Source organism: Pyrus communis, chromosome 2 (assembly GCF_041283825.1).
Source record: "Pyrus communis isolate YQ-2024b chromosome 2, ASM4128382v1, whole genome shotgun sequence".
Taxonomy (NCBI): domain Eukaryota; kingdom Viridiplantae; phylum Streptophyta; class Magnoliopsida; order Rosales; family Rosaceae; genus Pyrus; species Pyrus communis.
In genome coordinates, this window is record NC_142566.1 from 27,747,126 (window position 1) to 27,774,780 (window position 27,655).

Below are 27,655 nucleotides of genomic sequence, written 5' to 3' on the forward strand. Positions count from 1 at the left end.
TAGATCAAATTTTTAAACCAAATTTATAAATCATGTGAGTGTTACCAATAGAAAATAAGCACGTTAATCAATATTTAAGTAACAATCCAATCATCAACAACAATGTCATATTATTTACCAAATTGATCTAAATAATTAATCTTCCAAGAATTACCCTTTAGTTGTAGGTCAATGCTTTTTTTTTTAAAGAGAAAGAAGCCATAGTAGAACGTGAAAAGCTTTAAAATTTAACCCTGAACTTAACCAAGAAACATATATAGGCTAAGCCTACCCAACAAATTAACATATATACGTAGTTCTATATATGCCATGCACGGGCTACAATTAAGCGTGTTAATATGATGATAACGTTTTAATAAAAGTATGAAAAAAAAGTATGATGTTTAATAAAATCCATTTCCATTAATGGACTGATGTACTTCGTAAACATACATTATAGTACGTGGTCACAATTCTGCATAAATATACTAACTCTGCATAAATATACCAGCTCTGCATGTTTCAAACTGTACACCAAGTAATATATTGATAGGGAAATGATTTTCACACACTCCTTTTTAGTTTTGGCCATTGAATTGAATAAATTAAATAAAATTAATGGTCAAGATTAAATATGAATGTGTAAGAGGCTAAAAATGGTGTGTGTTTTTCATTTCCCTATTGATATAGAAGAGAATATATTACGTCGACTTCGTCATTATAAGGAAGCGATCCAAGTTAACAAAAGGGATATTTATTTAATATAATGTCATTGTGTCATTAGGAAATCAAAGATTGATGAAGATGACAGATTAAATTAAGCAAAGTAGCGTATTACTTAATTTTAAGTCACGAAGAAATCCTAATAAGGGGGACTTGACAAGTACAAAGAAGAAGGATATTGAAATGTCCTTAAGAAACAACCCAGTAGATCAGTGAAGGCAATTCCTGTATACGAAGAACAATTTTGATATGACCGAGTGTCTTTGCCTGAAATTATCGTGGCCATCAGTTATTCAGTAGTGCAGGCCTTGACATAAGATGTTTCTCAGGGTCCTGCAACATATATATTTTTTATTTTAATAAAAAAATTAATTAGGCCAAGGAAATAGTTTAGAAACACATAAATTAGTGAAATTAATTACTTACCTTGTCCAGCTTAGCCTGATTGTTGGCCTCCAACATCAGCCCAAAATGAATATGAGGGAAGTGCGCCCACTAATTAAAAAGAAAAGAAAGAACAAGTTCATCAATATTGCTTACCTAATCTAAAAAATAACTAGTAGAGTAGGATTCTCTCTACTATAAATCTCTTCTCCTTCCCTTCTCTCTCACTTTTCTCTTTGTCTTTCTCTCTATAAAGAAATCAACACAAAATGTTGATATGACTTAATTGTGACCGTTCAAATAGGTGAGGACTAAAGAGAAGAAAATTTGAAGAGGATATAATCCTACTTAGTTTGCAAATGCATGTCCACTTACATTTTTGGCAGCAGTGCTGAAAGCCTCTCTATGGCTAATATCTGGATTATTAGCCTTGATCCTCTGAATCTCCTCCCTATCAATGTAATAAATCAATACTCATCTTTTTAATTAATTATAAGCAAAGCAAATTAAAAGAAAAGAAAATTTAAAACATTAGATATAAATTATAATGGTTTAGTTACTTTATGAACTGGTTATATGCAGAAGGTACACGTTGCCTCTTCTCGGGAGCTGAAAAGGAAAATAACAACTCAGACCATTTTTATCAGTACGTATTACAGCAACAGTCAACACTAGACTACACAGAGGCACGCAAACCCATAAACACATTAGCAATAAAAGAGAGGCATATATATTATATGCATAATTATCTTTTGTTTTACAAATTATGGGATGATTAATTGATGACTCACGTCGATTCACACCCCTTTCCTCAGTGACATGATCTGAAGTTGGGTCTCTGGTTGCATTCTTCTTGTTGCATTTGGAAGAGGAGCCCGAATCAATCCGGTAATTCTGAGAGTTATAGTTGTAGTTTTGTGCCTAAAAGTAAATAAATGCACAACACAAAAACATGGAGATCAATCTTTTTTATAAGAACGGTATTCATTAGTTAAACTGCAACAGTTGAAAACAACAAATATATATGTCTTCTAAATACCAACCATGAAATTAAATAAACCTAAGAAACCAGTTTTTTATTTATACATAGCTTGTCTAGTTTTTTTTTTTTTTTTTTTTCGATTAATATAAGGCTAGTTAGCTACCCTACCAGGTGGCCGGGCTCGGTTTTTTATTAAGGGGGCGAGGGGAGCACGAAATGAAGGGCAGCATTGATAGGACTGAATCAGTTAACACTGTCATATAAAATAAAGCATATAAAACCCAGATTGACAGTTGGTTTGAAAAGAAATAAATAACTCTGTAAGGTTTGTGTTTGCACAGTAGAGGACAAAGTTGATGGAAAATAAAATCATTGAACCTAAGAACCCTATCATTCAATCGTGTCAATCAAATCAAGCAAAAGAAAAGAGACTATAAAATGCTGATTAAGGGTTGGATGGGAGAGGTATTTTTGGTGTATAAAAATTGTAAATCGGTGTTACCATTTTACGAAACTAATAAGCTGCCTTTCATTAAATATTATAAAAATATATATAATTATATTGTTTACGCATATTATATTAAATATGGTGTGATCGGATAGACAAACAAAAAAAATTCTCGTCAGGAGGGTTCAGGCCCTGACCTCCATCTATTAATAAAGCAAAAATTTAGGTATTGGGTTGTGGGTTACGGCGGCTGCTGTCTGAGCAACCTATTAGGTTTTCTGCACTACTGCAAAATGCTTTGAAATACTCGATCTATGTTAGATCCTCGAGTCTTCGGTTTCCTAAAAAAAGAAGTAACACCAAGAAGAAGCTAGACCTAGATTTCAGAGGCGGTTCTTGTATTAAGTCTTTTAAATGAATGATTAATTATTTTCTTGGAATTACTAAATAATCAATAAATCAATAAATAAATAGGCGAAAAGCACACCTGAACATCTTGCCAGGACAGTGACTGAAAGGCAGCGGCCATGTTCACGGACCATAAATTGGTGCAGTGCCCACATCGGACGGTCACAATGTCAAATAGGCTGCTGCATGGAACACTCACCTGCAGACACAATCATCACCACTACATGAGCCCGTTTATAATGCATGTATCATCTTAGTTATATGTTTCTCAGCTCGTTAACTACACCCAAAAATTATCATACACCGATTTAAAAGCTGCACATCAGGACTGCATGAGTAACACGGGTCAAAGTAAATGCAAAAATGCATTTCTCAGAAATTAAAAGAAGAAGAAAGTAAGAATTGGGTACTGCTTGATTAAAAATATATGAATTATTTATTTGGGGTAATTGTATGAAAAGGTGTTAATTTGATTACAAATTATATATAAGCACTAAACCCTAATTCTTCCCCTTAAAAACACATAATAAAGGAGATTAGGCGAGATTCGAAAACCCAAAGATGGAGAAGAAAAAGTGTGTTCCTTTCCAGCTGATTGCTATGAGGAGAGTTTTCTTAGGAAAGAACACAATAGATAGTGCCAGAAGAAAGCTTCATTTTCTGTTTTCACCATCAGGTTATCAGAAATAAAAGAAGGTAATGAGTTTGGACGAGACGATGCAGTGTTTTTAGAAACGAAAAAGGTCACAAAGTGAGGAAATCAAAGGGAGGTCTTGTCTTCGTCAGTGGATTATCCTCAAACCCTCATGTTTCTTACGTTAAAAAGAAGCACCACTAACTTATAACTACAAAACACAAATTAAACAATCAACTCTCTCTCTCTCTCTCTCTCTCTCTCTCTCTCTCTGTAGAGTCTAGATTTCTCACCCTCTCTCAGGTATGACTTTTCTTTGACTGCAAAAGAAGGAAAAGTAAAGTCCAACGATGGAGACCTGACTATATACCCTAGCTCGCCGGTTAAAAAAGAAACCCTGTTTGTAAAACTATTAAATTGCGTACTATTCGATTTCACCACTGAAATAAATTATAACACCAAACCCTGATCACAAATCAACCAAAGCCTGCTTTTCAATTTCTCAGGATCGGCTTTGTTTTTTCTTCTTGTATATATGCTAGAAGGATATTTGGAAGAAATAAGATAGGCAGTGGGTCTTGAGAAGATCACTGAAAAGCAGATCTCCCATTAAAGAAATAAGAAAGAGGAAAACATCAGAGATATGTATGAATAGATAGATAGATAGAGATCGATACCGCGAGAACAATACTGCAAAAGTTGCAAGGGATGTAACAGAGTTGCTCAGTCGCAACATCGACGCAGCTCGTCATGTCGCTTAGTTATGATCACCTGGATGCAGTTATCACCGAATTAAGAAACTCCTCCTTTCCTTGAACAAACCAAGCTCAGCAGCTTTTACAAATTGCACTTTCTTCTTTCTCAACCACTCCTTGTTTTGTAGATAGGTTATATACTTTCACTCGATACCTCAATCGCTAACATATATAGAGCTAGAAATTTAGAGAGAGAGAAAGAGGGGTAGGAGGGTAAGGTAAGTGGTAAGGGGTGAGGGGTAAGGAAGTATAATGATTAAAAAAAAGTGGGTTACGAAGTGGCGAGGGCAGGCAAGGAATGCTGGGACCGGGATTGGAAAGCAAAAGTGGGTTTTATGGAAAACCGGGTTTTGATTTATTGGACAACATATGCGATTCAGGTACTACTGTAGGATATCTAGCTAACTATCTATTTGAGTTGAGACTAGACAGAGTTATATGAGAGGGAGTACTTTTGGCTGGATATTACCTAATCTGTTTATGATGCATGTTAACTATTTATGATCCAATATAGAGTGTGAGTGTGACCACTCCTTCTTCCTTATTAAAAAAAACTTACATGAAATGGATTCAACATTTACCATAACGTCTTTATTACAATTATTGGAACAAAACTACATATGATAATGAACACGTTCTATATAAATTGCTCTCCCTCCTCTTCCTCTTACTAAGTTTAAAGTTCTAAGTGAATTCCAACTACAATCATCGTAATTCAACTTAGTTAGTTTTAGAGTGATTCCTGCACTAATATTAGCTAATCATTATTTTTTGGACTAATTATATTGGGTAAATTACACTTTGCCCCCTCAGGTTTTGATGCAATTGCAACCTCATACATCATCTTTAAAACATTTCAATTTCATATAAAAATTTGAATTTTATTGCAATTTCATCTATTTCTTAGTCAAATTGTTAGTTTGACTGTTAAATAATGATGTGACATTTGTAAAACCCACATTTTTGCTGACGTGGATTTCACTAACATGCCACATAGGAAAGAAAATAAGGTAAATTACACAAAACTACCTCAACTATTGGACCAGTCATAGTTTCATACCTCATCTTTAAAAAATGTCAATGTCATACCTCATCTATGAATTTATTACAATTTCATACATTCCGTCAGTTGTCTGTCAATTATTCTGTTAAATGCTGACGTGACTTGAAGCAGGACCCACTTTCTATTAAAGAGTTGATTAAATATTTAAAACAGTTAATTAAATATTAACTAAATATTAAAAAATTAAAATTAAAAAAAAAAAAAAAAAAAAAAAAAACAACAAAACCCACACCCAGATCTTCCTTATCGACCCATCCCCCCTCCAAACCTTCCTTCACTACCCCACCGCTGCCTCTTTTCCTCCATCTTCACCACCCGACTGCTACTTAATCTCTTATCCTGAGCCACTGATGCGCCGACCTTGAGGGAACCAGGAAGATCCTTGACGGCGTGTGAAGCCTCCTCCCGGATCACTGTCGCCTCCTTCTTCAACCCAGACCTGAACTCCTCAAGATCGTGGCGGTAGTTCTAGATGACAGACTCGGACTTCGTCACAAATTAGACCTCTGAAGCTCCACTCCCCAATGCTGTAATTCGGACGCGGACTGCAGTTCGGTTCGCAGTTCGGGTTCAGGTCGACACCATCGTTTTGGGCGTCAAGTGCAGGTTGTCGAAGGGAAATGGGTCATAGGAGAATACCGACTTGAAGAAATCCATGGGTGCAGACCGACTTGAAGATTTAGGTGTAGGATCGGAGGAGAGAGGGTTGGGTGAGACGCGGTGGAGAGAAGTAAGAGAGTGATGGGAAGTTTCATGAGGGGGGAGGGGAACTGGGTGTGGGTTTTGTTTTTTTTTTTTTTTTTTTTTTTTTTTTTGGGTTTTTATTTATTCATTTTTTTTAAATATTAAATCAAATTTTTAATAGAAAATGGGTCCCGCCTCAAGGCACGTCAGCATTTAACGGAAAAATTGACAAACAACTGACGAAAGGTATGAAATTGAAATAAATTCGTGTATGAGATATGACATTGACATTTTTTAAAGATGGGGTATGAAACTGTGAGTGGCCTAATAGGTGAGGTAGTTTTGTGTAATTTACCCAAGAAAATAATTTAAAATAAAAAAATAATTTTTATGTTAATATTTTTAAACATTTATAATGGGCCCCGCCACTACTTCTATTCACCTTCAACCTCCTCCTTCCCCTCACCTGCAACCCAACCCCCGAACCACCCCACCCCACCCCCAAAACAACTAGCAGCTAGAATATCAAACAACCCAACCACACCTTCCCCCCCCCCCCCCCCCCCCCCAAAAAAAAAAAAAAAAAAACCCATATTTGTTTTCAACACAAAATCAACCAATATATATATATATATATATATATATATGATATGAGATAGTTTACTCAGAAGAAAAAAAGGGTAAGATGGAACTTATTGCCCCTCCTCTACACATCATTGCCGCCCTCCCACCTAATCACGGTGACCTCCTTCATCTCTTTCTCTTCCTCCTTCTTTCACTCTAACCTCGAATTGGCCTCAATCGAAACCACGAGATGCAGCCAGCAACGAAATCGAAGGTGCAGAGAAATCTGGGTTTTGGGGATTTTGACTATGGGTTCAGTGCCGATGAAAATCGCGAGTTCGAGCTCACCTTCGATGACTTTTGGACGACTCTACATTCCGTCAGAGGCTAGATACCATTGCGGATTCGTCAAATTCGAGGTCGAGTGTTTGCTGGGACTCCTGGTCCTTAAGTTGGCATGACCTGTTTTTCATCCTCGTCAACGTTTTCATCATTCGGTTGGGAGATGAAGACAATGACGGACCAAGTGGCGATGGAAGAACATGAAGAGAAATGAAGTTCTGGGTGTTTTGGAAGTTTTATTATTTTTCCAATTTTTTTAGATGAATTTCTAATTAGAATAAAGAATTAACTTTTTTATCCACATGTCAGACCTGCTACAGCCATGTAGGCAGTTGACAAAATGACTAACGGAAAAAGAGACGGTTGTATGACGTTGAAATGAAATAATAAAAAATGTATGAAGTTAAACTGTTTTAAAGATGATATATGAGGTTACAATTGAACCAAAATTTAAGGGGGCAAAGTATAATTTACCCAATTATATTTTACACCTTTGTGGTTTAAGTGATTTACAAAATTGTTCATATATATGGTTTCAATTTTCTCAATATTGATAAGTGAAGAAATGGAAAACGTACAAGTGACATAATTGTATTGGCTAGTGTCCATGTCATCATAGAGCAGTTAGATTGGTTGGAGCTTTGTTAGGAATTAATTAGGTTGTTAAAGAAGTTTTTTAGTTTGTTAGAATCAAGGTGTATGGCTACTGCATATAAAGTAATCTCTCTTACTCATCAATTGATGCTTAATACTCTTTTCTCATTCTCCTTCACTCTCTTTGCTTTTGTTTCTTTTTCTGTGTTCAATTCTTAAGCTCAGTATTGGTTAAAATTGGTACTGTTAAATGGTATCAAAATAGGATGTCTCACGTGTGAAACCTAATGGCCACATGTGCTCCAAGTCACCCGAGTTGTGTTGTTCACGTGTTAGGCTTGAAAATTCGCCACACATGAGAGGGCGTGTTGAGAATGGATCCCACATTGATGAGAGAATGGGCCTTGCATGTGCTTATAAGTAGTTGGGCTACTCTCCATATTACCAATTGGTTTTATGATGGAACCTTAACTTCTTCATGGTATCAGTTCCAATTTCAAGATATAAGCTGAAAAAGAACCTTGATATAAGTCGAAGAAGAACCCTGATGGATCAATTTCAAGATTTAAGGCTCGTTAGTGGCTCAAGGGTACACTCAAGACTTCGCCTAGACTATTTTGAGACATTTAGTCCAGTTGTAATGCATACAACAATCAAGTTAATCATTTCACTTGCAGCTCATCACAAGTGGGAATTAAGAGAACTTGATATCAAAAATGCATTCTTGTATGAAGAAATGGAAGAAGAGGTATACATGAAGCAACCTCAGGGTTTTGTGGACTCTACACATCTATATCATGTTTGTAAACTGGTGAAGTCACTGTATGGTTTGAAACAGGCACTAAGAGCCTGGAATGCAGAGTTCACAGGGTCTATAATAGGATTCCAAATGTCACATTTTGATACTAGTTTATTTGTCAAGCATGATGGAGAAGATGCTATATTGCTCTAATGTTACATGTAGATGATATTATATTGACAGGGTCTAATTTTGTCAAAGTTCAATTTGTTCTTCAAGAACTCAGTGGAGTGTTTGAGTTAAAAGATATGGGAAAGTTGTCATATTTTCTTGGATTGCAGATACAGTATAAAGACAATGGTGATATCTTCATTAATCAGTCTAAGTATGCAAAGGACTTGATACACAAAGCTGGGATGGATACTTGGAAACCAACTACAACTTCATGTAAGCCATATTCTCAACTATTAGCATCTGAGGGTACATTATTACCTGATCCTGCTGAGTGCAAAAGTTAGTTGGTGCACTTCAATATCTAACCTTTACTAGGCTTGATCTATCATATGCTATACATGTAGCACACCAGTATATGACCGATCCAACAAATATAATTTTACTCTTGTAAAAAGAATATTGAGATATGTACAAGGTACCATACAATGTGGTTTAACATACTCAGCTTCACTAGATTCATCAATTACTGCCTTTTCAGATTCTGATTGGGCAGCTGATACCAACATAAGGAGGTCAGTCATAAGATTTGTGGTTTATGTGAGACACAATCCAATATCATGACAATAAAAAAAAGCAAGCATCAGTGTCCAGAAGTTCTACAAAGGCAGAGTACAAGGCTTTAGCACACTGTGCTTCAGACATGTTGTGGATAAGGCTTCTGTTTAAAGATCTACATCAATTTATTGATGAACCACCATTGTTACATTGTGATAACCTTTCTACTTTGGCCTTGTGTTCCAATCCAGTGTTTTACACTATAATCAAACATTTAGACAGATTTTCATCAGAGAGAGTGTAAATAAAAGACTTAGTGGTACAATACATTCCAACAGAAGAACAAATAGCAGACATTCTCACCAAAGAACTGCATGGACTAACATTTGTTAAACATTGCTGCAATCTTAGGCTTGGATACCCCAGCTGAGATTTAGGGGGGATGATAAGTGAAGAAATGAAAAATGTACAAGTTCCACAATTGTATTGGTCAGTTAGATTGGTTGGAGCTCTGTTAGGAATCTGTTAGGTTGTTAAAGAAGTTTGTTAGTTTGTTAGAATCAAGGTGTAACGGCTACTGCATATAAAGCAGTGGATGTATGCTCTCTTACTCATCAATTAAAGCTTAATAGTCTCCTTCTCTCTGTTTGCTTTCGTTTCTTTCTTTGTGTTCAATTTTTAAGCTCAATATTGATTAAGATTGGTACTGTTAATAAATATTACTCAGTATATGAGGTTTTGAATATCGATTTATGCCTTCAGATTCACTAGCATCTATCAACTTTATGTGATTCATTCCTTGCTAACTTGACCTCAATCCCTTGAAACTTAGAAATCCCTCACCTAAACATTCCTAAATGCAATTCTGTACACAACCCGTTTGAGCTACAATTCCTTACATCCCTATGTCAAATTGATTTTGTTGGGCTTCTAATTATAGGCCATACTTAATTAGTTTTACTGGTTTTTGTTCTTGGCTCCCTCATTACCCAAAACATAAAATCATACCAGAAGAATTTATGGAACTTCATCCAATTGATCTTTGTTAACTTAAAAAATGAAAACAAACAATAGCAATAATTAGACATTCTGGCAATTATTATTTGAATATCTCTCAATTTATGCCTTCAGAATGGAATCAGTGGATCACATGTCTTTGCAATGGTCATGGAGGGCAATTCTAATTCCCTCTGTCTAACATTTTGTAGTCCATATATTCCTTAATAATTTGGTATCAACCCATTGGGACTTGAAAATCCCTTACCCAAAAATAGCGTTAAGAACCTTGTAAGAGTTTTTACAGAGTTACGTCATTTTATTTATTGTCAATTGATTTTATGGTGGAATCTTAAATTCTCTCAGTGTATTAGAGCAGGTTTATCCCATATGTGAAACCAACGACCATAAGTGCTCGATGTCATTCACTATGTGATGCACATGTGTTAGGCTTGAAATTTCTCCACATATAAAAAGACACGAGAAGACGTACAAAATTGTCTTACATCCCAAAAAAAAAAAAAAAAACTTTGCAATGAATCATGAGGTGGTAAGTTACTTCCCCTTATGATCAATTGTTTTATTTTAATTTTTTTAATTTTTTTATTTTATAACAAATGATATTATTTATACTAAGTGGGGGGAGGGGGTGGACTTAGCTTCACAATAGGCTAATAATAATGTGGTTCAAATTCGCATTTGGCGAGAATCAAACCTAAAACCTCTCACTTACAAGTGAAAAGGAATACCACTAGAACGTAGTACTAAGTGGCTGATCAATTGATTTTTAAAATAAAACGTCAGGCTTTCTTCTGTTAGGAACATTTACCCCTGTAATTCTCTTAATATTACACCCAGAAAATCAAGCCATTCAATCGAAGAACTAGAAATAATAGTCCCCAAAATCCTCCTGATAGGATCTGTTGATCACCACATCCCAATTTTACCCTAAAATTATAACTACAGAATTATTGAACTTACATTCATCAAAGTCTCGTCATCTTTCTATTGAATTATTGAACTTGAATTTTTCTGGCCAAAAAAAAATTGTACATTTCATTTCTCACATGCATCTTTAATAATCTAGGAGTCTCATTGGCAAGTGGACTCGATGGGATTGCCCCATTCTTTGGGGCGTCAGATTGACTTTGACAATGACATGCTATTTGAAACTACATTTAGAATTGAGAGATAGACATTGATAATGATGAGTTTATATATGCACACACACTTGCATATACGAAAAAATATAATCAGATAAATAATTTTGTTACACCATCTGTTCTAAAAATCCATATGCATAAAAGAAAAACAAGAAGAATAAAATATTGTGCCTAGTGGAGCCCCATATCCATGGACGATGGATTATCAGTGGGAATAATGCGAAGTGGGGAGAAGTGGGACAACAAAAGTAATTCTTGCTCATAATTCTCCCATCTGCTCTTTTGCTCTGCTAAATTGCTGAGGGATAGGTGGGATTCAGAAATAAAGGAGGGGTACCATCCTTATCTACATCTCATAGGCTTAAAGGGGCTTAGCAACAAACTACATATGTAACTTAGAGTTTAGGGTTTAACGTATGTTTGAATGAAACAAATATGATAGCAATCTAAAACCCTAACAATTAGGAAGGTAGTTATAGAATTGTTGTCATTTTGCTATCATGTTTGTTTCATGGTCAAATCTTTACTGTAAGTCAATAGGCATATTAAAATTGTTGTCATTTTCGTCTTGAAAAATTTGTGGTATTTTTATTTCCTTTAGTCTATGGTATAAGATTCAAAGTTTTGCACTCAATTTCTCTTCTTTCACAAGATTTGCTTGAAACACCATACCGACCAACCTAAGAAAAATAAAACAAACGAAAATGGACACATGAAATCAAGAAGGAACTTAAACTATACGAAATGACAAGAGGTGTATTTATAAGCATCTAATCTAGAAACAAAATGGATAGACTTAAACCCTAATAACAAGTAAGAAAGTAATCATAAACCTTATTCTACTAAAAAAATCTAATAGATTATTAAAAAAAATATCTTAACTTCAAAAATTAATTAAAGAGGTATTTGTCGGTTTGCCTTCCGAACTTGTATAGAGTTGCCAGTTTCCTTCCTGAACTTTAATTTTAGCCGATTACCCCCTGAACTTTTACAATTGGCTAATTTCCCGTTGACCTTTAACTTTAGCCCGTTACCCCCCTAAAATTTTATAAATAGCCAATTCGCCCCCTAGCGTTTAGATTTTAAAAAATTTCATCCAAGTTTTCATTCTTTTTGCCCCATACAATTGTCATTTGTTGTCTGCATGATCAAAATGGACGAAAAATTAGATGAAATTTTTCAAAATCTAGCTTCTGGGGAGAATTGACTAATTATAAAAGTTCAGGGAGCAATCGGCTAAAACTAAAGTTTAGGGAGGAAATTGATAGCTCTATACAAGTTTGGGGAGCAAATCAACAGATATGCCATGAATTAAATTGGTTAACTGCTGATTTTTCCAACATATTCATGAACGATCGACTATTTGTGGGAATAATGGAAAGTGGGAAGAAGTTAAAGTATTTTGTCCTCATAATTATCCACTCAGTGATTTTTTTGGTAGTAGGAGCTCATTCTCAGTCTCTCTTGTGGACTGTCTTCTTCGTAATGCATACACCCAATACTTTTTTAGCAGGAGGAGTTCACTCTAGCGCATTGCATCTAATGTTTTGTAGGGACATTTCTTACTAAACTAACCTAAATCTCTTATATTTTGTAATCCTTCATATTCAACACAACATAAAGCAGAAATTTTAAATATGACGATCGTATTGCCTAAAATAAAAGTTAATGGATGATATTGGTGACATGGTTGTAAAATGTTCAACTATTACTAGCCATACAGATACTCGTCTGTCCTCTTTCCAGAAGAGCTACACACGGGTCTTTTGGGATTTTCATATGCAATGTTTGTGGATAACAAAAATAATAGGAAAACGTTTTTTGACAAACGATAAAGGATTAGTTTGTTAGTTGTTAGGGGAGAAGAGAATCAGTTGGGATCAAACTTGTACCAAAATACATATTTCAAACTTATTTTTTACTACTGCAGTAAAACGCCATCTGCATAAAAAAACTTATTCACTTTTGTCTTATCTGTCTTGGCCATTTATATCCACATGCCTATATACTAACCCCTGCGTATATCTATTATTTTTTACTACTGCAGTAAAACGCCATCTGCATAAAAAAACTTATTCACTTTTGTCTTATCTGTCTTGGCCATTTATATCCACATGCCTATATACTAACCCCTGCGTATATCTATGGTCAAAGTGAAGCAAATCTCCCTATATATTAGTTAGAGCACTCTCATCCTTTGACAGCTGGTACAGCATTAGGGAAACTAGATGCATTTGAGACTGTAGAGCATATTAATTAAGTTTGAAATGAAAGTTTTCCACAAAGTGATCGAAAGATATTGTATCTTTTCAGTTATTGTCGATTGATTTTGAGTTGAATGTTTGAATTCTAACAACGTAAGCCACTATATGCATGCGATATCAACACAATAATTTTGAATGGTTTGAAGTTAGAGAAATACTAAGAGGACTCTTTTAAAGTGGGGCTCTTTGCCACCTCACAGTTTAAAGTCAATTATAGTGCCAACATTATAAAACATTGTGTCAAAAGCATGAAGTGATAGAGAGCCCATGGAGAATTTGAGAGTCTCCGTAACATTTCTCTTGAAATTAAAGTTAACACACACACATATATGGATCATCCATCCATGTTAGGGTGGGGTTGGGGGGGGGGGGGGGGGTGTGGGGTAGTAGGATTCCCAACATAAATAGACCAAAACCTGAAGCTCCAAACTTTCCGCAATGACAACTTAGTGCAGTATCGTGTACAGAATGCAACATAGAGTAGAGGGTCAATATTGATACAATCCATGAAAATGTAGCCATGCACTGCATGTGGAAGGTTTTCCCTAATTAATTAATAATGATAGCTAAAAGTAATTGGTTTTATCGACAAGGACGACGAATGCTCCAATTGCAGGTGGTACGTACTCTTTGAACACTATACTATTATGGTACAAGTCCTGCACAAAATGCACATATTTGATCCATGAAATGAAAGGTCGTGGTTCCATTTCTTTAAGGGCATCCATATATTTACACAAATACTATATAAATTCTCTTGCATGCATACTTAATTTGAAGGTCAGATCATGTGATGGAAATGTAGGGATAAGTTTAGATCAAATTAAAATCAAACGAATTAGAAACGAATGCTGATTGAAACACTGAAAATAAAGTGCGTAAATTCATGTACGTATTAGTAGCTTAGTGATTTTCGCACTTTATCTCGTGAGCGTAAGATATTGTAAACACTTAATTTAGAGTGTTAGAATTAACTGAGAATGTCCAAATCTTTACTTTTTTTTAATGTAATGTTCGAGACCAAAATTTTAAACCAAATGCACAAACCAAATTATGTGTAACCAATAAGAAACAAATACGTTAATCGACATTTAATTAATAATTCAATTATCTACAACCACATCATTTGATTTGTAAATTTGGTTTAAAAAATTTGATCTCCCTAACATTATCCTTTTTATATAGTATCCAAACTCTGGACAGCCTATTTAAATGGAGAAGTTGTGGAATTAAAAAAAAATTCGTGTATGATTTACAAGATTTTGGGGACTAATATAAAAACCTTGCAAATTATCAATCATGTAATATTTTTTTTTGGTTATTTTTAGAATTAAAGATATCAAATAAAGCCAAGAATAATATAAAGTAGTTAAGTTGACAAAAGTAAATTGTGAGGATGTAAAGAACAGTTGCACATCGAAAAAGTTAGGACACCTTGTAAACCTTATAAGTCGGATTACTTTCTCAATAACCAATTGGTTACGATGATATAAAATTTTAACTTTCTTCACGGTATCATAAAAACTCCTTCACGTCTTACACTTGACGACTTGAAGTTTTGACACATATGACGGAGAAATGGGAAATATCATCTATCAAGCAAGAAGGCTTTAGCCTATAGAGGAAAAAGTACCCACTCCACTTTAACCGGGCCAAGTAGAATCCAGGCCTCTTCCTTCTTGTAGCCTCCATGGAGTCTCCACATACTGCAATTAAGCCCATGAAATTGGGCCTCAAGGTCTGCATGAAATGTTTTTATTTATTTTTTATTTTTTAATGCCAATCTGCATGAAATGAATCGAAGGATTTGCTGTCAGCTAGCAAATAAATAGCGAAAAAACAAAAGCTCTGGAGAAAGGACATGGATCCTCTCCGGACAGTTGTCATAATTCACCTCGTTAAATTGTTCGGGCTATTAAAATTTGATATAACGGATACAAACATGGGCCAATTTTAAAAGTTATAATATTTTTAATCGTTGAATTAAATTGTAATAGTCCAGATGATTTGACTAGATGGATTAGAACAACTAGATCCGGAGATGATTCATGTCCAGGAGAAAATCCCAGAAAAGATTTTAATTAGTATTTTATTTTTTATTTCTTATATTTTTAAGGATTAAAAAAGAGGGTATAATCCAGTCCATCCGGATAAGGTAGTTATAGATAACCCTAAATTTTGTGTCGTTTTATAAGAAACCCGGACGCGGGTGTTCTTTGCTTGTCTCATAATTAAGTCAATCCCACACTCTACACTCCTAACACACACAATCAAGTGGTAACTTAAATTTTAGGTCGACTCGAAATCTTACGTACAAGTTTTTTTAGTATGCATAGATATAAATTATACGCATGAATTTTTTGATGTTAGATTCTTAACGGTTGAATTTTGGCTCCATATAAAACCCTCCATTCACTTGAAGCATGAAATATACTAGAAATACAATGGGTGGTTGTTCAAACAATATTTTGTTTTTTCTTATGATAAACCGTAATTAGAAGCGTGTCGCAAAACATGCATACATAGAGGATAATGCTTTAGCAAATACGAGTTTTGAGACTCCATGTATACGAGCATTTGTAATCTTCGACCGATGATGAATGTTGTATAATCAGATGCATGAACGTCCTAACAAGACCGAATATCTACACCAGATATGTCATTACGAAAATATCTCAAACCAAATGATGGATAAGTGGATATTGTTTTCTGTTGTTTAATTAGATGCCAAGACAAAAGAAAAAAAAAATATTTGAAATTCAAAACAAGAGCTCCTCTCCTGCGTCTCGTGTCCACCGTAGTGATTGTATGGTTGTGAATGCAAAAGCAATCACTTACAAGCCAACCGTCGCAACCCCGGAGCGGTGACTCACAGCTCCTCGAAGTCAAAACCAACTAACTTACGTACATGCAATCCCAACCGTCCATATTCCCCTATCCACTCCACGTGCCATGATCACATGAAGCCGTCACGTCCCAGCACAAAAATCACAGACTAGCGCTCGAAAGAGAAGAAGCACTAATGCTCTGATTCAACGTCGTGTATATTTAGTTAGCCCTCTTTTTTTGTCTTCCCCTTCAATCGAATTTTTCAAAGCCTTCGAATTTTACAGAGAAAGTAAGGAGCTTTCTCTCTTTGCTTACTGTTCTCGCATTTAATTTAATTTTAATTTAATTTTTTGACAACTATTTAATTTGTAATTTGGTTATTAAAATTCAGGGTTTTTGTTGTTTTGGAAAATAATTGTTTAAATTTTTGCAGGTGGGAAGTGAAATGGCGAGCTCAGTGGAGAAGGAGGGTGGGAAGGAGGAGGTTGTGTCCTTGGAACTTCCAGCTCCTTCCGGTTGGGTGAAGAAGGTTTATTTGCTTTCTATCTGTTTTTATTGGCTCTGTATTTTTTTGCCCATATAATTTTCTGAGTTATGGAATTTTGAATTTTGAATTTTTGGGTAGCTAAATTAGCATATTCATGTTTGTTTGGGGAAATTTCAATTGGGTTTTGTGGATTGGTGAGTTTTTGTGGTAGAATTTGAGGATTTGGTAATGGTTCTGTTTTAGGGTTTGTGTTGAATTTTCAGGAATTGTGCTTAATTTCTGGGGCTTTTGCATATGGTTTGTTAGGTTAATTTGTCTGGTAGGGTTCGGGGGAAGCGATTTTTGTACTTGTTGCTTGGAATTCTGCATTGCCAATTGTATGAGAATTTTCATATTTTCATGGAGGAATGCAGTTTAGAATTGAGGGTTTTGAAAAGTGGAGGCAATTACAATCTCTGTGGTTTCATTTGAGGAGATTCTGCTATTCAATATATTGCTGATTTGTTTCAAATGCCTTTCGAATTTATCTTTGTTACTTTTAATTACTCGACTTCTTTTTGGTATGACCAAACGATTAAGATGTTAGGTCAAACGGATTTGTTCTATGTATAGTTGGATTTAAACTGATTGAGTAATGGGAATATTGGTTGTTTGCAATTATGGAAATCGTGTTGACCAAAAGACGTTCAATTTTTTACCATGTAATTGATTTGGCAAATGAGCACATAAACTGACAATGGAATATTCTAAAATACAAAGAAAAGAAGGTAACTTTTTTAATTTTTGGCCTTCTGAGTGTACCCTTTAGTTGGAGCTCTAGCTGATTCCATTATGAGCCTTCGTAACTTTCGCAAGTTACTTTACTAAAAAACTTTAGTGCACTATGCCAATGAATTATTATGTCTCTGTGCTGGTTGATTTCATAAGGTGCATGATCACTGTCCTTCTTCTCTCAAGTGCAATTTCAATATCTGCCTACCACGGTGCAATAGTTTATTTCTTATTCCATTTTCGCATAAGTCTCTCAGAGCACCTTTTTCAAATGTTTTTCCTGCAATGCATATTATATTGTTATGTATTTTTTCCAGTTTATTGAGTCAACTTAACACACTGAGGTTGGTCTGTGTAACATGCAGTTTCTGCCCAGGCAAAGTGGAACTCCTAAGAAAAATGAGATCGTATTTACAGCCCCAACGGGAGAAGAGATCACCAGCAAAAGGCAGTTGGAACAGTACCTGAAAGCACACCCCGGTGGTCCTGCGGCATCAGAATTTGACTGGGGCACTGGTGAGACACCAAGGCGGTCAGCAAGGATTAGTGAGAAGGCCAAAGCAACTCCACCGCCAATAGAAAGTGAGCCCCCAAAGAAGCGAAGCAGAAAATCAACTTCGGCAAAGAAGGAGGACAAAGAAAAGGAAACTGCTCCTGAAGGAGCTGAGGAGACAAAAATTAGTGACCTGCAAGATGCTGGAAAAGCTGAGAAGGATGCAGATACTGAGATGGAAAAGGTTGACGTGAAGGAAAACCAAGATGAGGAAAAAGCACCAGCTCCTCCTGAAGAAGCCAAAGTTCAACAAGAAGTTAATGTACCCGGCTATGCTGCGGCTCCGGGAGATTCAAAAGCATCTGTTGATGGGAAGGAGGTTGAAGGGGAAAAAGAAGAAACGGTCAAGCAACCACCTGTTGAGGCAGGGAAAGAGGAAGTGGCAAGGGATCAGGGCAAACCCGGCATTGCTATTGCTGATGATGACAAACATGAAGGAGAAGGAGAGGGAAAAAAGAAACATGGCAAAGAGACCGCAGTAGAAAATATGGAGAAAGCAACAGTGAAAGGGAATGGCGAGGAACATATTAGTTCAGGCGTTCATGAAGCGGGAAGAAGGTTGAAGAAGTGACTGAAAATGGCGGCCCCGGCAATGAGGCTGCAAGGGTCGAACCTTGATGATTCGTCCAAACCCCGTTTCTCTTCCGTCATTCTGACCCTTGCACATTTCTGGGAAAACTCATTAGTTTCAGTGTTGTTAATTTTAGATCTTTGATTGTTCATTGAAGCCTCCGTCCATAGGATCGGTAGTTTAGACGTATAAAATGTACCCTCCTTTTGTTGTGTACTAGAGAGAATGTAGCTGGCAGTGACCTCTGTAACATTCTGTTGTAAAATACTGGTGATGTAATTTTAATATTGTGCAGCTCTGTACTATTGTAGTGATAATTTTTGTCTTTCGCTCGATCTAGTTGTTGATTTCCACAGGTCTGGATAAGTCCGTGTTTTTTCGGATGAACAAAGATTTGACTTTTGGGATCGTAAAATGCCGAAACATCCATAGCTGATTGAGTTGTGCAGATTGGCAAATACATGAAAAAAGTATCATTCTTTCCATTCAATGTACAAAGAACAATGAAATCGGAAGTCGTAGTTTTTGCGAAAACAGCGGTAGCCGGAAGTCAATGGAGACTGTTGAACTCCTTTTTGCAATACTGATTGATAGAAATATTGGAATTAATAGTCTTCCTCTCAGAAAAAACCGAAACGAAGTGATCAAATGAGTGGTCTTCTGTGTGGTTAAAGTCCCTTAAGCTGGTCAATGAGCCCGGTTAATGTCGTCCATTTCTCAATTCCACTTGCAGAAGACACAAAAGCAAGCTTGGAGGACTCCACATCGTTCCGGGTTACTGTAAAACAAGATTGACCCACGAAAAAGTATGTTAAACCGAAGATTTTCCAATCAGATAACTGATGATTTTCTGTAATATAAGTGAGGCATTGATGTTCAATGCAATCTCATTGAATAATTTCTAGTGATGGAGTAACTCACCAGATAATATCAATGAAGCTAGTGAGGAGTTGAATGTATCCACCTCAGTCTTCTCTTCAGGGCTAGAGCTTAGCTGTTGAGAAGGTACATGAAAAACAGTCGGAAAGCTATGCAATGAATGCCAACGTAACAACTAGTAGATGCTATGACTGTTCCAGAAACCGAGACTAAGCACAATGTAAAATTCGAACACAATACACAACGAATGATGGTAGTGCAATGCTCTAAGTTTAATTATCGGATTTATTTTTTTGTGCTGTTCTTATAAGCAAGGACGAGGGATGACCTTATCCAAAGCGATATTCGCCTTCTGAACCCAATCTGTGTCAGTGCTGCCCCCAAGAACCGAACTGGCTGCAGGCAAGTCGTTACTTTCAATGGCTTGGCCTGCTTTGCTCAGCCTGTACACCAGTTCCTGCAGATATCCTGCAACATACGATACTATTGTTGTAAGTTTCTAGCATGCCAAGAAAAACGTTTTTTCATAGAACAAGATAATTACACACTGATTTGGTTTATGTTGAGATATTAAAAGAAATTCAACTAGGGAACAACCATCTGATGGAAAACTAGTTTCATGTTCGGTGCAAAGAGCATTTTTTCGTCGAGAACTACACGATGTTGATATAGAAGGTGCATGCTCTCCGGTTTGAGTTTTCAACACTTCAAAAAATGAAAGGAAAACAGTCTCGAGACTTGACCAAAATCAGGTAGAATGCAGCTTCCCATGGCACAAAATATGAACGTCCAAGCTTTCAAGCTAAAGCCTTAAGCCTAAATTACAGAACATGGACGAAACTTATTGGGTAATGTGTAGCACATATAGCCATTGGTCTTCAGACTCTTCACACACATAGGTCAACCTGTTCTGATACTATGAGAAAAGTGAAAGTTTGACACCAGAACTAATCATCTACCTAATCTATCACTAGGAATTATATTTTGTTGAATTTTAAACATCAAGAGAAAATTGAGCATTTTGTATGGGATCTTGAAGTGAATTAAAACAAAACCTGTTTCTTTCTTTGATGAGCTGAGAACTCCTTGCCTTTCAAGCCTCTTCTTCCTGTCCTTCTTAACCTTCTCCAACAGTTCCTCGTCATCATCAGCTTCCAGAATTGCCGCATTAGAACTGCTGAAATCTTTGCCAACCAATGAGAAGGCAAAGCTGGTGAGAAAGCAGATGGACAGGCTTCTTTTGGTGAGGATTGGAGCAGGTGATTGCGGCTCTTCACTCAGGGCCTGACAAAAAGTCAATCCTCTCCTTGTACTTGTTTTTTGGACATGAATTAATGTCGGTGTTGTTGTCAGTGAAGAAGGAAGAGTAACAGAAGAGGAAGGGAGGAAGGATTTTGCAGTGGAGAGAATGGCTGTGGCCATTTTCTTTGATTGGTTTTTTTCACCTTATTTTTTCTGGTGTTTTTTTTTGTGGAAAAATTCAGAGGTATTGAATTGACATGTTAGAGCTTTTGAGGATAAGGTTGCAGGATTCTGTCCATCAGATATCCAGTCAGTTTCTTTCCAAGTGCTTAAGGGTATTTTTGTAATATGAATGGACAATTCACAGAATAAAACTTGTCTATTAGCAGAGAAGAGATTCGGACCTTGATGTGTAACAGAAATTATACCGTCTTAACCAACTTGGCAACATTCAGTTTGCAAAATGTTAGCGTTCATAAAGTGACTTCTCGCTTGAGTAGTGGAGAAGGAACATGATAAATATATTTTATTTTTTAGGGAAAGAATGAAAGATATCTTTCTGGATAAGTAAGTTTTCGTCAAAACAACATGAGAGGATATACTCCTAAAATTTATGATTTTATCCTAAACAAGTCATGTGACAATTAAGAAAGAAACATAAAATCTAAACTTTTAATACGACAATAGTGCTTGACCTGAAATACCACCAAAATCGATTTTCCCTTTTTATAGGTGTTACTATTTTGAAGTAATACCTTACAAATGGCGTCCTCCAATTGGCAAATTGTAAGTAGAAAGTGGGAAAAGTAAATTCCACGCAAACAAAAGTAAAAGTCCAAAGTGGGTAAAAAAAGGAAAAGAAATTGACCGACTAGAGCAAGAGTCGACAACGAAACCGCCAAAACGCCCAATACCTTAACTCTCTCTGCTCCTCACAAAACACCCGCAAAACCTGGACATCAGAGAAAAACAGCAAAAGGGCATCACTTATAAATGTCTCTCATGGAACCCCCGAGGAAGAAGAAGCACTGCATTCAACAAGTGTTCGTACTTGTCGGATTTCCTCTTTGTGTGGTCCTAAGATTGAATCTTTGTCGCATGTTGAACATGGGAAGCTTCTGGTTCTTTGTTCAGTTTGGTCACTTGTTCTTGGTCTTGTTCCTTCTAATTGGTAAGTTTCTATTTTTGATTTTCTCGTAGGTGGTTGGTTTTGAATTGATTTGTGGAGTTGAGTTTTGAGTTTAAGACTGTTTTCTGCTTGAGTTTGATGAATTGGATTGTTATAGAACAGTATATTTAACTGATTTATGGTCAATATCGTTGTGGTTAGTAGTGGGCCGGTGGCTCGTCTCTCTGAAATCTTGGCGCAATAGTGTGTATCTTTGTGATTATTTAGAGTGAATGCAATACGTTGATCAACTAGATGGTTAGATTTAAAAGTTTTAGATGAAACCATCATATCTGATGGTCTAAATGATCCCACAGTGCAATGTATTGCATACATTGATGCATGGTAGAATTTTCGTCTCCTTATTCGTCATCACTTATCAGAAGTTAGTTTTTTTGCCCTTAGAGAAGAAGACTTTCTTTTTTATTCCTAAGCAATTTTGTTTCTCGTTCGAGACTTGGGGAAAATAGTCATGTTAATTTGAGTGTAAAATATGGTGCTTTGGTATGTTGCCGTTGTGCTTCATTTCCACATGAACAATCGTTGATGGTGTTGACTGTGTTCTTTCTCAGACTCTGTTGCGGTGCAAGCGTTCACTGGAACGTATGGAATAAATTATGGAAGAGTTGGAGATAACCTTCTTTCTCCTAAGAACGTTGTTGCTCTTATCAAAGCAGCAAAGATAAAGAATGTCAGGATATACGATACTGATCGCGATGTTCTCAATGCTTTCAGAGGGACTGGACTTGAAGTAGTGGTAACACTTCCAAATGCAATGCTGCCAGACATGAGTCTCAATGAGGACGATGCAGTGAATTGGGTTAAAGACAATGTGCAGTCATTCCTTCCCGAGACACAAATACGTGGGATTTCCGTGGGTAATGAAGTATTAGGTGTGGCGGAGTTTGAATTGTGGGGAGCTCTTTTGGGTGCAGCTAAAAATATCTACAAGGCAGTAAAGAGGCTGAAATTAACCGACATTCAGATTTATACTCCGCACGCGGAGGCCGTTTTTACTAATTCCTACCCTCCCTCTTCGTGCACGTTTAATCACAATGTTAAGAAGTACATGAAGCCGCTTTTGGAGTTCTTCTCAGAAATCGGGTCTCCCTTCTGTTTAAATGCTTACCCGTTCCTCGTCTATATGGCTAATCCGAAGAATGTTGATCTTAACTATGCTCTTTTCCTGGATTCTAAGGGAAGTTACGATACAAATACTAACCTTCATTATGATAACCTTCTTGAAGCGCAGATTGACGCAGCTTATGCAGCATTGGAGGATGCCGGGTTTAAGAATATGGAAATTATTGTTACAGAGACAGGGTGGGCTTCAAAGGGAGATGCTAATGAAACTGCAGCTACAGCAAACAACGCGAAGATATATAATTATAATTTGCGCAAACGGCTGGCAATGGGAAAAGGGACCCCTCTCCGGCCAAAAATTGTAGTGAAGGCGTACGTTTTTGCCTTGTTGAACGAGAACTTGAAAACGGGGCCAACTTCTGAGAGAAATTATGGACTGTTCAAGGCTAATGGGAACATTGCATATGATATTGGGTTTCACGGAACTTCCTCATCCGGAGATGATGACTCCGTAAGTGATTCTCTCTTCCTAGAGGATGAACACACAGTTTCATCGTCTGCAAATTCGTTGCTTTTTTCTTCAAAGGTACAAGTTTTCTTACCTCCCCATTAACTATAAGTCGCTCCACTCGGAATGCTATGTTTTTGTTAATACATCAAATTGTTTTTAGTATCTGAATTCGTATATTGTTGGAAGTTCTTCCTCTATCTCACTGGTTTCTTTATGCACATTTCTTACAGGATATTGGAGCTCAAGATTGGTTTCGTTTGCGATACTTTTTGTTCCAGATCTCCGCTGCTGCATTGCTTCTGCTCTTAAAATGACAACAGTAGTCAGTAGAGAGATTTTCTAGCCATTTTTTTTTTCTCTTTGTTTACCTTATTTTCTGCTATGTTTATGGGAAAGTTCAGTCATTTTTTCTGATGATTAAACAATCTGAATTGACACAATTCTAAACCAATGTCAGATGTCCCCATCAATCCATATACTTAGATATAGCCATCCATCGTCACTAATTATCAAAACCAACTCGGCATTTGAAAATGGTTCATAATTTTATCTCTTATCATAATCTGGAAGGAACAATTTTCCTTCTTTCTTAAGTTTAGTACTCAAACTTTGTCCAGAACGTAAGAAAATATTTTATATTCGGCTACAAATGATATCCCAAACTACTCTAATTTACGGAAAGAGTGAATCGAACATATAAAGTGTCCTAGTCAACTGGTCTAACCCACATCGGCTGGATGAGAGTAACTAAAATTTAACAACCAACATATCAAATAAAGGCACAAACGGGCTAGAAAATGGGCATGTGGGGTTCTAATTTACCAATCGTGGATCAAGGGGAATGTTGTAAATTCAACAACCAGTGGATTTAAAAGTAGATTCCCATATACGTGGATCGTATCAGTTGGTATGGCAAAAGGTTGAGGCAACTTTTTTTTTCTCCTTCTGCATTTTATAACGATCTTTTGATCCATCACTTTCGTCTTTTCACATTTACCAGAATATGTTGGCGAAACGCTCTCTCTTTAAACCAGCTCAGAAGACAACCCTCTCATTGTTGGTATTTGACAGTTTACTAACTCAATACCAAAAATATGTGGGTGATAAGTTTACAAACTCTATCACATCTCTTTCACTTTGCGCTCTCAAATAAAATTGGACAAAGAAAGAAATAGAGAAAGGAGGGAAGCAACAAGCTTTGGCAAAACACTTGGACTTTGATATATGAAAAAGGTTTACAAACTATTGGAATAAGAAAGCTTACAAGCTTCTTCACAATTGGAAGTGGGATTAGGATGAGATAATTTACAATGCTTGAGAACTTAGGTATTTATAGCAAACCAAATGATTAAACTAAGATTATTTATTACCACACAAAACACATTAATTGCACCTAATAATTTTTATTCAACCATACCTAACATTGCCTAACTTTCCATGCCTAACTTTGACATTGATTTTCAACAATAGCAACCTGTTTTGATTTGAATTTCCAACACACCTCCTCAAATCAAAACGCCTTCATTCCTAGCATTTCACGCAGTAGCCGGAATGTTTCAATTGGCAATGGCTTTGTGAAGATGTCTGCCACTTGTTCCTTGGTGTGACAGTAGACAAGTTCAATTGTCTTTTGCTTCACATGGTCCCTTAGAAAATGGAACCTGGTATCAATGTGCTTGCTCCTTCCATGTTGAACAGGATTCTTTGCAAGTTTGATTGCAGACACGTTATCTACGTGAATCACAGTCGATTCCACTTGTGGATGACACACTGACTTCAACAGATTTCTTAACCAAATTGCCTCACACACGGTTGAGGCTACAGCAACATACTCGGCTTCACATGATGACAAAGCAACAATTGATTGCTTCTTTGAAGTCCATGAGAAAGCTGTTGATCCTAGAAAAAACACATAGCCAGTTGTGCTTTTCCTTTCATCTTGGTCACCTCCCCAATCACTATCTGAATAACCAAATAATTTTGCATCTTCACCAAAATTATAAAATAGACCATAGTTTAGAGTACCTCTTATGTACCTCAAAATTCTCTTGGCGGCCAGCCAATGAGACTCCCTTGGTGTTTCCATGTATCGACTCACGAGTCCAACACCATAAACTATATCAGGTCTTGTGATTGTAAGGTACCTTAGGCTTCCAACGAGGCTTTTGTACACTGTTGAGTTTACAAACTCACCCTCTCCTCCTTTGGACAGCTTCAATCCAGTTGCGACTGGGGTATTGACAGTGTTGCACTTGTCCATATTGAACTTCTTCAATATGTCTCTCATGTACCTTTGTTGAGAGATGTAGATACCATCACTTTCTTGCTTTACTTCTATGCCAAGAAAGTATGACATTAATCCATTGTCAGTCATCTCGAATTCACTGAACATGGATTGCTTGAACTCATGGAACATTGCCTCATTGTTTCCTGTAAACAATAAATCATCTACATAGAGACAAATAATTAAGAACTCCCTTTTTTCACCATTCTTCATGTAAACTGAATGCTCGTATGGACATTTCTGAAATCCATTTTGGTGAAGGTAGTTGTCGATCCTTGAGTTCCAAGCTCGTGGTGCTTGCTTGAGGCCGTACAAAGCCTTCTTCAAACGATACACCTTATCTTCTTCTCCTTGTACTTGGAAGCCTTCCGGTTGTTCCACGTACACTTCTTCCTCAAGTACTCCATTAAGGAAGGCTGACTTGACATCTAGTTGATAAATTTTCCATTTATGATGTGCGGCAAGAGAGATTAGCAATCTTACCGTGTCAAGTCTCGCAACTGGAGCATAGACTTCATCATAGTCCACTCCATACTTCTGTTTGTAGCCCTTTGCTACAAGCCTTGATTTGTATCGATCCACACTCCCATCTGCAGTGCGTTTGATCTTGTAAACCCACTTGACACCAATAGCCTTCTGATTTGGTGGGAGCTTTGTCAGCTCCCAAGTGTCATTCTTCTCGATGGCATGGATCTCTTCTTCCATGGCTTCTTCCAACAATCTTCTTCCACAGCTTCATTGAATGAGAAAGGCTCGTGGTCTGCATACAAGCAGAAAAGGTTGGTTTCTTCTTCTTCTTTTTGTCCATAAATCTCTGTGAGACTCCTTAACCTCACTGGAGTTGAGGAGCTGTTTTCCTCACTAGATGTAGGACCACTCCTTGCAATTCTGTGCACTGGAGTTGTTGTGATTGTTTGAGCAGGCTGTTGCTCAATCGGTGGTACAACTTCTGGTTCTTCAAAATCAGTGGAGACGATCTTCTCTTTACTGACTTCTTTGTTGTTCCACGTCCATGTCTCTTCCTCACTGAAGATGACATCTCTACTAACCACTAGTTTGCCAGTTAGTGGGTTGTAGAGCTTGTATGCCTTGGACTCTTCACTATAGCCCACAAACACACACTTCTCACCTCTATCATCAAGTTTCCTCCTCTTGGCTTCTGGAACTTGAGCATATGCAACACACCCAAAAATTCTTAGGTGTGTAACATTCGGCTTGTATCCACTCCAAGCCTCTTGTGGTGTCATCCTCTTGACACTCTTTGTTGGACATCGATTCAACAAATAAATCGAACAAGCTACAGCTTCTGCCCATAACTCTTTTGGCAAATTCTTCTCCTTAAGCATGGACCTTGTCATGTCAAGGATGGTTCGATTCTTTCTTTCGGCTATCCCATTTTGTTGTGGGGTATAGGCAGCAGTAAGTTGATGCCTAATTCCTTGCTCCTTGCAGTATGCTTGGAAAACATTGGAGGTGTACTCTCCACCTCTATCTGATCTCACAGCCACAAGCTTGTGGTTACTTTCTGCCTCTGTGAGTGCCTTGAACTCCTTGAAAATTTTTAGGGCAGCTGACTTCTCCTTGAGAAAATAGACCCAAGTCTTTCTACTGAAATCATCAATGAAGGTAATAAAATACCTATTACCTCCATAAGACATGGGATCCAATGGACCACATATATCTGTGTGCACCAACTGTAGTGGTGCCTTTGCTCTCCATGTATTACCAACAGGGAACGATAGTCGTGCTTGCTTGCCAAGCACACAACCTTCACATACTTGGCGTGTGGCTTCAATCTGGGGTAGACCACGAACCATTCCTCCACT

The 27,655-nt window shown here is 36.8% G+C and overlaps 4 protein-coding genes across 4 annotated transcripts; 2 read left to right on the plus strand and 2 right to left on the minus strand.

Moving 5' to 3' along the window:
* Positions 1 to 717: 717 nt before the first annotated feature.
* LOC137748543 (axial regulator YABBY 5) lies at positions 718 to 4,691 on the minus strand. Its single transcript, XM_068488711.2, has 7 exons — positions 4,236 to 4,691; positions 3,004 to 3,123; positions 1,878 to 2,007; positions 1,647 to 1,695; positions 1,462 to 1,537; positions 1,129 to 1,197; positions 718 to 1,035 (listed from the first exon to the last, which is right to left on the minus strand). Exons 1-7 carry the CDS (start codon positions 4,308 to 4,310, stop codon positions 988 to 990), a joined length of 567 nt encoding a protein of 188 aa, XP_068344812.1. The 5' UTR covers positions 4,311 to 4,691; the 3' UTR covers positions 718 to 987.
* Positions 4,692 to 16,427: 11,736 nt separating this feature from the next.
* Positions 16,428 to 18,979, plus strand: LOC137747475 (uncharacterized). The gene is made up of 3 exons (XM_068487589.2): positions 16,428 to 16,569; positions 16,714 to 16,809; positions 17,904 to 18,979. The coding sequence occupies exons 2-3, from the start codon at positions 16,726 to 16,728 to the stop codon at positions 18,660 to 18,662; spliced, it is 843 nt and encodes a 280-aa protein (XP_068343690.2). The 5' UTR covers positions 16,428 to 16,569; positions 16,714 to 16,725; the 3' UTR covers positions 18,663 to 18,979.
* Positions 18,980 to 19,120: 141 nt separating this feature from the next.
* Positions 19,121 to 21,060, minus strand: LOC137747476 (thylakoid lumenal 16.5 kDa protein, chloroplastic). The gene is made up of 4 exons (XM_068487590.2): positions 20,597 to 21,060; positions 19,870 to 20,009; positions 19,584 to 19,656; positions 19,121 to 19,440 (listed from the first exon to the last, which is right to left on the minus strand). Exons 1-4 carry the CDS (start codon positions 20,961 to 20,963, stop codon positions 19,331 to 19,333), a joined length of 690 nt encoding a protein of 229 aa, XP_068343691.2. The 5' UTR covers positions 20,964 to 21,060; the 3' UTR covers positions 19,121 to 19,330.
* Positions 21,061 to 21,656: 596 nt separating this feature from the next.
* LOC137746427 (glucan endo-1,3-beta-glucosidase 14) lies at positions 21,657 to 23,985 on the plus strand. The gene is made up of 3 exons (XM_068486447.2): positions 21,657 to 21,954; positions 22,524 to 23,620; positions 23,776 to 23,985. Exons 1-3 carry the CDS (start codon positions 21,777 to 21,779, stop codon positions 23,857 to 23,859), a joined length of 1,359 nt encoding a protein of 452 aa, XP_068342548.2. The 5' UTR covers positions 21,657 to 21,776; the 3' UTR covers positions 23,860 to 23,985.
* Positions 23,986 to 27,655: the final 3,670 nt, after the last annotated feature.

Excerpts from the sequence above, each read along its gene's own strand:
- LOC137746427 (XM_068486447.2), top strand. The coding sequence starts at position 21,777 with ATGTCTCTCATGGAACCCCCGAGGAAGAAGAAGCACTGCATTCAACAA. Across the intron at positions 21,955-22,523 it reads GGTCTTGTTCCTTCTAATTG|ACTCTGTTGCGGTGCAAGCG; the intron begins GTAAGTTTCTAT and ends GTTCTTTCTCAG. Across the intron at positions 23,621-23,775 it reads CGTTGCTTTTTTCTTCAAAG|GATATTGGAGCTCAAGATTG; the intron begins GTACAAGTTTTC and ends CATTTCTTACAG.
- LOC137747476 (XM_068487590.2), bottom strand. The coding sequence starts at position 20,963 with ATGGCCACAGCCATTCTCTCCACTGCAAAATCCTTCCTCCCTTCCTCT. Across the intron at positions 20,010-20,596 it reads CTCATCAAAGAAAGAAACAG|GATATCTGCAGGAACTGGTG; the intron begins GTTTTGTTTTAA and ends CGTATGTTGCAG. Across the intron at positions 19,657-19,869 it reads CGAATATCGCTTTGGATAAG|CTAAGCTCTAGCCCTGAAGA; the intron begins GTCATCCCTCGT and ends CCTTCTCAACAG.
- LOC137747475 (XM_068487589.2), top strand. The coding sequence starts at position 16,726 with ATGGCGAGCTCAGTGGAGAAGGAGGGTGGGAAGGAGGAGGTTGTGTCC. Across the intron at positions 16,810-17,903 it reads CTTCCGGTTGGGTGAAGAAG|TTTCTGCCCAGGCAAAGTGG; the intron begins GTTTATTTGCTT and ends TGTAACATGCAG.
- LOC137748543 (XM_068488711.2), bottom strand. The coding sequence starts at position 4,310 with ATGACGAGCTGCGTCGATGTTGCGACTGAGCAACTCTGTTACATCCCT. Across the intron at positions 1,696-1,877 it reads GGAAAGGGGTGTGAATCGAC|CTCCCGAGAAGAGGCAACGT; the intron begins GTGAGTCATCAA and ends TTTCCTTTTCAG. Across the intron at positions 1,036-1,128 it reads ATCAGGCTAAGCTGGACAAG|GACCCTGAGAAACATCTTAT; the intron begins GTAAGTAATTAA and ends TATATGTTGCAG.